We start from the raw sequence: 10,290 nt of genomic DNA, 5'->3' as shown, positions 1-10,290 counted from the left end.
GCTTCAGGTGAAACGAGGAAAAAGCCAAACCTGACTATTTAAAAAAAAAAAAAGAGAGAGAGAGAGAGCCAATTCAGAAAGGATGGGAACGAATGGAGTCGAAAAGAAAAAAAACGGTAGGACAGTTTGGATTTCTGTTTTAATTGTGCAAAATTAAAATGCTCATTGCATTTGTTTGGGGTGATTTTTATTTTTTGAATAATTCAGTGAATAATTCTTAGGCCAAAATGAAATAGGAGTGTCTTTGATATATTTATCTTACATGTAAATTGTCGCCGACAACCTTTTTCCTTCACTAACGGTGGACATTTACTATATCGAGGGAAATGTGTTCGAATAAGAGCACCTGTAGAATTTCGTTTGTTTAGAGTCTGCCGAAAGGTGTGGCGCCCGTCAACCAGTCTAGTTTCACATTGCTGCAAGCAGAAACTGTTGCCAAACCAAAGCAGCGCACAGCCTCTAATTAACCAGCGAAGAAAAACAAAGTGATACTGCCAGCAACGTTACCGAGGGGCGTTTAATAAGAACTTTTTTCTGTTGTCCTGTCGGCCAGCACCTCTACGTTTTTTTAAGAATGTGTAAGCGCGTTTGGCTTCATTTAAATCACAGCACACACACACACACACACACAAAGCAGTATCGCGACATCACCACTAGATGGAGCCCGGAAGGCAACAATTTCAGGACACTAAACGTAGGCTATAACGTTATATCTGTAATTTAAACGTACGGTTAAACGTAGTTTAATGTAGTTACGTCGTTTTTCACGTTATATTAATCCAATAGATTCACTTGCCCACATTTTAAGCGTTTAATATAGTTTCTTCTGACTTTAAACCAACTTTAATGTTTGTAAACTGTAATTTCCGTAACACAGGCCAATATTTATGATTATTAGCTAGCTAGCAGCTAAAGTAAGATAAAATCAATTTATTAGCTTTACGGTATGGTTTATTTAAAGGTAACTACGGGGTATTTGGTTGTCTTAAAAAAATGGTGTTTCTGTCTTCCAAATTGGTCAACTCTTTTCCCAGAAATATCCTATGAAATTACTTTCTGATACCAACATTTATCGTAAGAGGGACGGAAGTTTTGAGCCATCTCCTGTTGCGCAGTATGCACACATTACTAATCGCAGCAGTTACAGTACGTGCCAGGCTGTCAGCGGACAGCCTAGACGGAGTCCTGACAGAAATGAAAAGTGAACTTAGTGCGCCTGGTACTCGCCCTTTCACACACTGGTCGGTCCAAGCGCCTTGTAAACAGTCTGGTAGCGTCTCGGCTCCATCATGGAGTGCGTTCAAAGACAACCGAAATTTAGCAGATCTGAGGAATTACTACGATATGACAGAAGCCAGAAGGTGATACAAATGAACGTGGGGCTCCTCGGTAGGTTGCACGGCATTTATTTGAACGATACCTTACAGCAGATGGGACCAAAGGGTTATCCAGGGTGCGACCACAGTACATGCTTTGTTGTCACAGTGTAGCTCTCCACTTGTCTTTAAAGTGTAAAGCTGTAAATCTGTGCATGGTTATGGGCTCTGAATCATCCTGCCCCTGGTTACCCCGTTGGCTTGTGGTTTTGGAAGTTTGCTCTTTGAGATGAATACCAGTTAGAAGGAGACAGGAGAGCTGAGTGGAAGATTTGAGTGAATTGACATATGGATTGTGTAAAATGGGCTTCAGATCAGTAGGTGTGCCGAAATTCAATGTTTTATCTGCTGAATGTTACTCTCTGCCCCCTGGTTTCTCAGGTATGGAGGGCGATTTGGACCTCCAGTTCCTCCTGCAGGGGGGAGATCTTCTCAAGGTCCGTTCCCCGTCCTGGAAGAAGACCCGCTACTTCAAACTCCAGGAGGACTGCAGGACCATGTGGCACGAATCCAAGAAAACCTTCAAGACAAACCAGACCTGTGAGTTCTTTCCCAGCATCCCACCTATATGTATGTGACACCCATCAGCAAAACTCTTGCACACATCTGTCTGTTGTTGTGGTGAACATGTCTCACACTTGTTCTTTACTTTTTACTTATAACTGTTATCTAATAACATCCAATACATATATGTTTTCATTGCTGATAAAACTAAAACCATCTATGATCAATTTTCTCAGGTCAGATGAATTTTTCGATTATAAAAGTGGAGGACTGCTCATACAGCTATAAATTATTTCGTCTAAAAGACCTTTTTATTACATACACAAGTGGGTTGCTTGTGATAGCAGTGATATGTTTTGTGGGTGTGTTTGTAGAGATAGTGATTTTTTTTATAGTGTGTGGAGGAGTGGTTTAAATGGCTGGTTATATTTTCCGCTTGGATTACATCCATTAATTGTTCTCATGTCATCACAGTCTGATAACTGTGATATAGTGATGTCTTTTTTGCTATCGCTGTGTGTGATGATATGCAAACGTTAAAGCTGCATCAAAGAGCTCCGCACATTAGGGACTTCAAACAGCAATAAAAGGCAGCTGTTTGAAAACGGTTCAAGTTCAATTCTTAGAAACTTGTAATATGACGTCAGTGAATAAAACTGCAAACAGGGGGCTTATGTTTACCAAGCAGGCTGGTCTGTGATACCTGAAAATACCTAAAGTACAAAAGAGCATCTTTTTTAGCAGAAGTAGACTAACTTTATCCATCCTATGGCAGGGAATTCTTTTATTAAATACAATGCTGTAAGTATAATATAACATATGCAGCTTTTCTCCTGTCTTCAGTCTCAGTTGATGATATCGCAGCGGTGAGAATGGGCCGCCAGTCAGAAGGTTTGAGGAAGTACACAGAGGAGCAGGTGGAGGGCCGCTGCTTTTCCATCATGTTCAAGGGCCGCCGCAAGAACCTGGACCTCATCGCCAGCTCAGAGGAGGAGGCCAAGCAGTGGGTCGACAGCCTGGAGAAAATTATCTTCAAAATAAACAACCTTAATTCCCAGCAGAAGACAGAGCAGTATCCTTGTCATGACAGTATAAGTTTTACTGTGAACATTACTGCTGACTAGAGGTTTTGCTGCTCCCACCTACATTATTCTTGGTTAAAAACTTGTCATAACAGTATCTGTGGTTTAGGAACCCCTGGCACACCTGCTGCACACCTTGATGTACTTGATATCATTCCATATATCCAGCCGATAGTCTATTTGAAAATGCATATATCCACTTCCTTACATTAAAAACCTTTTAGTTGGATCTTCAGCTGCCTGAGGAAAGCAGACAAGAACAAAGATGGTAAGATGAACCAGTCAGATGTCAAGAACTTCCTCTCTCTGATCAACATTGAAGTGGACGACGACTACGCTGAAATGCTCTTCAAGGTGATGCCCTCAAAGCTTTTTAATGCTTCCTAATGATGAAAATCACTTGTAGATGTCATTAGAAGCTCTAAAAACACTGCTGCAGGTTAAGGCTTCTCACCTAAACTGAAGGAACCTATTTAAGGTGGGCAGATGGAGTTCTCATTATAAGAAAACAATAAGAGGAAAACAGTGTTAACTGGATATATTAGGCCAAATGTGGTGTTGATTAACTTTACTTCTCTTCCGCAATGATTTGATTGAAATTTTAATTTAAAGGAGACTGTAAAGTCCAGTGAACTAAGTTTTAGTCTGATTTTTGCCTCTAGGAAAGTATGGTTAAATAAAGCCCCTAGGCAGACTGTATTTAATGTTTTGTTCTTAAGTAAACAGCTGTTTACAGAAAATTAGAAAAAATACATTTAAGGTAAAGTACCACGTTCACAGTACAGCTGGTTGAATGTAAAATGTGGACTAACCTTCATGTTACATTTCCATCATATAGAAATGTGACAAATCAAAATCTGGATACCTGGCTGGAGAGGAGATTCAACATTTCTACGACCTGTTGACCCAACGGGAGGAAATGAATGTTATCTATGAAGAGTACGCTAAAACCACGGGCTTCATAAGCCCTGAAAACCTACTGGGCTTCCTGATGAAAGAACAGAGAGAGAAAGCTACACTGGCCGACGCACACAAGATTATTGAGAAGTATGAGCCCGATGAAAATGGTCAGTACCTTATCTGAAATCACATGTTTTTGTTTCAGGTTTTTAGTCCATGGTGTGGTGGAGCAGTGGTTCTCAACCCTAGTCTTTCAACATCACAGCTCTGCTGGTTTTCCTTAATCAGGGACTGATACGCTGCTGGGGTGTCCAAGTGAATGCTCCAAAGTAGCGGGTAGCACTGGAAACCAGCAGGGCTGTATAACTCTGAATACTAAAGTTATAGTAGTTTAGATATTTGTTGTATTTTGCATTTGTATTAGAATTTTTGTTATTATTTATCACTTTTAGGGATTAATGTAGTAGTGATGATATGTTTCTTCCATCTTCTAACATTTTTGATATTTTTGATTTTTGGTCTTTAAGAATGACCCTTAAGAATCAATTTCTGATCTTATTTTAATAGTCACTCACTACTAGGATTTATGGTTGCTCAATGCCTCACTAAAATTAAGTGAGACCACAAATTTGTCTCCCCATATGCATTCATGACATGGGCTTTGCAGCATCAGTCTGGTGTCCAAAACTCAAAAAGTAGCAGGAATCCTGTGTCATCTGAGAGGAGCTCATGCTACTGCTCTGTGGGTCGGGCCTGGATTAATGCCAGTGCACCGCACTGGTGAGTAATTGTAGATTAAACGGACATGACTTTTCAAAGCGCAGACGTGTGTAACTGTGTGTAGCTTTCAGTATGCTGATGCCACTGTGCTACCACAAAGGAGAAATTGGCTTTAAGGAATAACTCCTAATAACAGATCTACAACATTAGCGATGTTCCAAGTCAAATACCATGCTGGGTGGCCAGCTAACCACTGAGACAGGCCTTTCAGGCAGTGACTAGAGCCTATTAATATTAACCTACAAGATAAACTTAAAGTACATGTAGTTTGCAATGATAACCATTTATTCCGTGAGGTTTGTGCCCATAAAGATTATGATGTGTTGTGACTGTTTTGCATAGATGTACCTCAACTGTACCACAACCAAGGACATGTTAATTCAGAGTTTGCCAAGCCTGTTGGGCTCTTTCACTCCTATCTAAGTGAAAGAGAGCAGGAAATAACTCTGATTCAACTTATTCACCTGTAGTCTTTTCAATAAGGATCTTTTATCTTGGACTTCAGTTTGAGATAAGAACGGAAACCTGATCCTCTTAAGGGAGTCAGCATAATATGACATTCACACACTTTTTCCATGGATAAATGACTGATCCTCAGGTTATTGTTGCTCTGATGCGCCACTGTCACATCAGCTGCCTTGCCCTTGTGTTATTTCAGTCAAGGAGAAGAAGCTGCTGTCCAAAGATGGCTTCCTCATGTACATGCATCATCCAGACGCCCTGATCCTAAATTCAGATCACAAGGTAGTGTACCAGGACATGAGCCAGCCCCTCAATCACTACTTCATCTCCTCCTCACACAACACCTACCTCATGGAGGATCAGCTCAAAGGGCCCAGCAGCACAGATGCTTATGTCAGGTACTAGCTTTCATCCAACCTCTAAGAATCTGTCCTTGAGGTCTCTAATCATTTCGGCTGTTATAGCTGTAATATACGGATAAAGTCACTGTAGTCTGCAGATATTTCTCCAACCAGAATCAGTAGAAACCAAAAATTACAGAAACTCTCAGTTTGGAAAATGTGGCATGTGAGAACAGTTTATTTTCACACTGCTCCAGGCTCTACACTATAGTAGCACTTTCACTCTATTTTCATTAGATTTTATAGGATTTTCATATTTCTTGGCTGATATATGTTGGATGGAAAACTGGGAATTGTCTGTGGTACTGTATATGTCTATCTAACGTCCTCTCCTGTGAATTGCTGCACTGACACAAATTCATTTATCTTAACCATCTGTCACCAGGGTTTCACTGACAGTGACCTCAGGTCCTTCTGGCTGCTATACAGAGCTACTTGTTAGTGCAGATATTCCGTCACTAATACTGGCTGTGTCTCTCCCAGGGCTCTGCTGAAGGGCTGCCGCTGCGTAGAGCTGGACTGCTGGGATGGATCAGATAATGAGCCAGTGGTTTACCACGGCTACACACTCACCTCTAAGATCCTCTTCAAAGACGTGATCAAAGCCATCAACGAGTATGCTTTTAAGGTGTGTGTAGTAGTAGTATAGTATCCAGTAGAATCAAGTATATTATTGTATAGTTTCTAATAAAACTCCTTCCTTCTATCGTGTGTCTTCTGTCTGGTCTTCCTCAGACATCGGATTACCCTGTGATCCTCTCCTTGGAGAACCACTGCAGTGTGGAGCAGCAGGTAGTCATGGCCCGCCACATGAGCTCCATCCTGGGCAGCGCACTTGTTACCGAGCCCCTGGGGGACAGCATGCCCACAAAATTCCCATCTCCTGAGGTTGGTGTTCACTCTTACCTATAGGTAGATTTTCTTTTTTTTCCCTTTTTTTTGTCCTTTGATGAAAGCTCGCTGTAATGTTACCAGTCCCTTACACTGTTTTATGTGCTTGTGTGTGTTTGTGTGTGTGCACGGACCTCTAGGAATTAAAGGGGAAGTTCCTCATCAAAGGGAAAAGGTTAAACAAACTGGAGGCCAGCTTTGTTTATGAGGAGACAGCGTCTGATGATATCGACGTGACGGAGGAGGATGACTCCAAAGATGAGGAGGAACAGAAGGAGGGAGAAAAAAGCAAGGTGGGAGTTACGTCAAGGGAGAGTAAATAAATGAATGAAATAGCAGATATATAATTTTTACTTACCCTTGATTTCTGTTAAATATGTAGAAGAAGAAGAAGCTGAAACTAACAAAAGAGCTGTCAGACATGGTTATCTACTGTAAGAGCGTCCACTTCCACGGCTTTGAGGACGCCAGAAAAAACCAGAGCTTCTACGAGATGTCTTCTTTCAAGGAGGGAGAGGCAATGAGGCTGGCAGAGGAGTCGGGTGAGGAAGACCTCAGGTTGAATTCACTCGTGTTTTAGTGTCAAGATTTGTTATTTATTAAGTAAACATTTCTTGTCTCATTTTATTTCTTAAGAAGACTTGGTAAAATCAGGTCTCATATTTGTATGTGTCTCTCTCCTATCAGTTTTCCACATAACTTCATGTCCTGATATCTCTAAATATACTTGAGAAAGGGAACTGATAAACAGTTGTTCAATTTATGATGCCACCGCTGTCAGAATCAAGTGCACATAATACGTACTGTATCTTGTGGTACCTGTGTGATGACAGAAAACTAGAAACTTAATTTCAGCTCAGTTGATAACTCTGTTCTTTGGTCTTGATGTGCTCTCTACAGCGAACGCCTACATCCATCATAATGTGGACAAGCTGAGCCGCATCTATCCAGCAGGTTCCAGGACCGATTCATCCAACTACAACCCAGTGCCCTTGTGGAACGCCGGCTGCCAAATCGGTAAGATCACAAAGTTGAACTAATGAGAAACGGTTGCTTAGTTTATAGATCACTGCCGTCAGTCATCTTAATAATTCCTTTTCAGTGGCCCTGAACTTCCAGACGACCTGCACAGACATGGATTTGAACCAGGGCCGATTCCTGGTTAACGGGAAGAGCGGCTACATCCTGAAACCAGCCTACATGAGGGACATAGCCACAGAGTTTGAACCCATCACTCTGACCCGAGGAGACTGGCTGAAGCACAAGACTCTCCATGTCATGGTGAGGATTGTGAACAAACACACTGCAATTATTCAAAAGCATTCGCTGTTCAAAGTCCTTAAAGAGTTCATATCGGGAAGGATCTTTTTTGATTCTGACATGATGTATGTATCTCCACCTGTCAACAGATTATATCAGCCCAGCAGCTCCCAAAAGTGAACAAGAAGAAATCCTCCATAGTGGACCCGCTGGTCAAAGTGGAGGTGTACGGAGTGCCGGCTGATGTTGCTGAGAAAGAAACCAGTCCTATTGGAAACAATGGTGCTGTTCCTTACAACACTATATACGTGTTTTATTCAGTACTTATATGTCTCTGTACAGTTTAGAGAAGGTAGATATTGGTCATATATATATATATATATATATAGCTTTTTTGTAGTGTTACATTTATTTTGTAATTTTGGAGCTTTATAATTTCTTAATTCTAGCGGATTATGATGAACACAGCCAATGCAAAATTTATATTTTTATCACATTGACATTGTGTTTGACATTTTATAATTTCCTAAAACATCAGTATTTGGGGTGACTTCAGGATTATCTATCGGTATGGTAGAAACTGTCAGTACCAGTAGAAGCCTCAGTCGACCAGAATGCATTGCAATCACAACACAGGTAGCATTCATAGCCAGTTGTAAAACTGCTGCTTCATGTTGGCTAGGAAAAAACTCCTGCTCTGCTTACATTGTTTATTTGTCTATCAGCAAGTAAAACCACTGCTGCATGTAACTAATGTCACACCCTCTGGGGGTTGTCAAAATGCATTCTGGGAAATGTGGGAAGCCTTTGAAGTAGACGAAACAGGTTAAAAGATTAGAAAATAACTCTTGGACTGCACCAAACATCAGAAATGAATGATGCAGAACAACCATGAAACATCGTATAACTGAGGGTATTTTTTCTCCATGTTTTCTTGTAGGGTTTAACCCTGCGTGGAATGAAAACTTCCAGTTTGATGTGTATGTGCCAGATCTGGCACTAGTGCGCTTTGTTGTGGAAGACCACGACTCAGTGTCTGATAATGAGTTTGTTGGACAGTACACACTTCCATTCAACAGCTTAAAAATGGGTGAGTTCAGCAACTGGCTGGTGATATTTGATATATTTATCAGGTCCTTTTTTCCTCATGTAACCCAATGATTTAAGAACACTGATAGTTGGTTGTTTTCACACTTCATAAATGAGGAGAGACAGGAACTCTCCCGTTGCTGGTTGAGCATAGAGAGCTCAATTCACATGCTGCACAAAGAGCTCTTCATATTCTCCTTTTTCTCATCACTGACTGCAACCACTTTGTGCTCCCACACAGGATACAGACACGTGCCTCTACTCAGTAAGAACGGAGACCTTCTCCCCTCAGCTAGACTCTTTGTACACATCATGGTCCTTGATGCTGAGTGAGACGTCACCGACTGGCATGTTCCTCTGCAGGACACTATGCTCTCCATTACACTGCCATGTCTTGGCTGTTTTTAATTAGATTTTATATTCTCTTTTATTTTATTTTTTGCTCTGTAGTTTTAGGCCAAGATAAACTTATTGGTTTCATTCCAGAAGCTTGAACAGATACTATAAAAGTTAGATAAAGACTACATTCTTCTCGAGGGACAAGAGTGACTTTTAAATCTAAAGATCTCCATCTGCAACTGGAAATGAGTTGCTTTGGGAGGTGGGTATATGCTTTCTAATACTGTACCTACACTTATAGGTTTGCTAAACTTTATAATACTACAGGTGAATGACATTATACAAATGGTTTAAATTGGTTTGTATGAGTGGCTCTAGTGTAATAACATGTTCAGACTTCTTGTGTCCCTCATTTTTGGTCAGTTAATGTAGTGTGTATTTAAATCTTTATATTCAAATGACCATTTTATGAATTCTGGAGAAACATAAGCCACTGTAAAAACTCTGTGCTGTCTTCATCAGTCATTTTAGTCAAGTATGATTATTTTTCATGTAACAACATCATCATGACTACTTAATCTTTTTATAAATCAAGATGAAGATAAAACATTTTCAAAACTAACACCTGTCTCAATCTTCTTTTTCAGCACTTTGAACAAAACAGTGTTTCCGCACAGATAAACTTTGCACCTGTAGTCATGTTGGACTGTTAAGACAAACCTTGTTAATAACCTTTGGGCTTCTTGCCCAGTGCCATGTTGTTGAATAATACAGCTGTATAGTACTTAATAACCCATCTGTTCACTAATTATGAGATTCACAAAGCTTACGGCTCAATAGTAGCATGCAGTGCATACAATAGTAAAAGCCAAGTTCTTTTTTGAACCACTTTATTTTATGCAAACACCAAAAGGAGGAAACCTGTTTGAGGCTTAACTACTTGAGTCCTTCCACAGAAGAAAATAATTACCTAGTGGACTTTGAATGGACACACCCTTGTGTACCAAGGGTACACAGAGTTAAGAGGTTATGGAGATGATACACATAAATGTAGAGCTCATGGGTCACCCTACTGCTGAATGACATGAAGCCTTTGACTAATGTAAGGTCATTTCATGTCTTAAGAACCCACAGCGGCTGTAAGAAATATCTTATATAAGCAATGGATCACATGACTACTTGTGTGTCAAAGGGGTTGTCCTTACA

The 10,290-nt window shown here is 40.5% G+C and overlaps 1 protein-coding gene across 5 annotated transcripts; it reads left to right on the top strand.

Annotated features, from left to right (window-relative positions):
* Positions 1 to 22: 22 nt before the first annotated feature.
* Positions 23 to 9,663, top strand: LOC120798647 (1-phosphatidylinositol 4,5-bisphosphate phosphodiesterase delta-1-like). 5 transcript variants are annotated; one of them, XM_040143084.1, is made up of 15 exons: positions 23 to 116; positions 1,758 to 1,916; positions 2,724 to 2,952; positions 3,187 to 3,316; positions 3,801 to 4,029; positions 5,301 to 5,502; positions 5,989 to 6,133; positions 6,241 to 6,393; positions 6,537 to 6,689; positions 6,779 to 6,938; positions 7,297 to 7,413; positions 7,499 to 7,677; positions 7,806 to 7,938; positions 8,597 to 8,746; positions 8,987 to 9,663. In XM_040143084.1, the coding sequence occupies exons 1-15, from the start codon at positions 83 to 85 to the stop codon at positions 9,076 to 9,078; spliced, it is 2,265 nt and encodes a 754-aa protein (XP_039999018.1). In that variant the 5' UTR covers positions 23 to 82; the 3' UTR covers positions 9,079 to 9,663. The 5 variants fall into 5 exon arrangements, with proteins under 5 accessions (XP_039999018.1, XP_039999019.1, XP_039999020.1 ...); XM_040143085.1 differs by lacking the exon at positions 23 to 116 and adding an exon at positions 552 to 578; XM_040143086.1 differs by lacking the exon at positions 23 to 116 and adding an exon at positions 672 to 694.
* The last annotated feature ends 627 nt before the right edge of the window (positions 9,664 to 10,290 follow it).

This window comes from Xiphias gladius, chromosome 14, assembly GCF_016859285.1.
Source record: "Xiphias gladius isolate SHS-SW01 ecotype Sanya breed wild chromosome 14, ASM1685928v1, whole genome shotgun sequence".
Taxonomy (NCBI): Eukaryota; Metazoa; Chordata; class Actinopteri; order Istiophoriformes; family Xiphiidae; genus Xiphias; species Xiphias gladius.
The sequence above is the reverse complement of the archived record's forward strand: the minus strand, read 5'-3'. Positions and strand labels throughout refer to the sequence as shown.

Bases quoted from the DNA above. Each gene is read 5' to 3' on its own strand.
- LOC120798647 (XM_040143083.1), top strand. From the start codon at position 1,290: ATGGAGTGCGTTCAAAGACAACCGAAATTTAGCAGATCTGAGGAATTA. The intron at 4,030-5,300 runs GTCAGTACCTTA...GTGTTATTTCAG, and splicing joins GTATGAGCCCGATGAAAATG to TCAAGGAGAAGAAGCTGCTG. The intron at 6,690-6,778 runs GTGGGAGTTACG...TTAAATATGTAG, and splicing joins AGGAGGGAGAAAAAAGCAAG to AAGAAGAAGAAGCTGAAACT.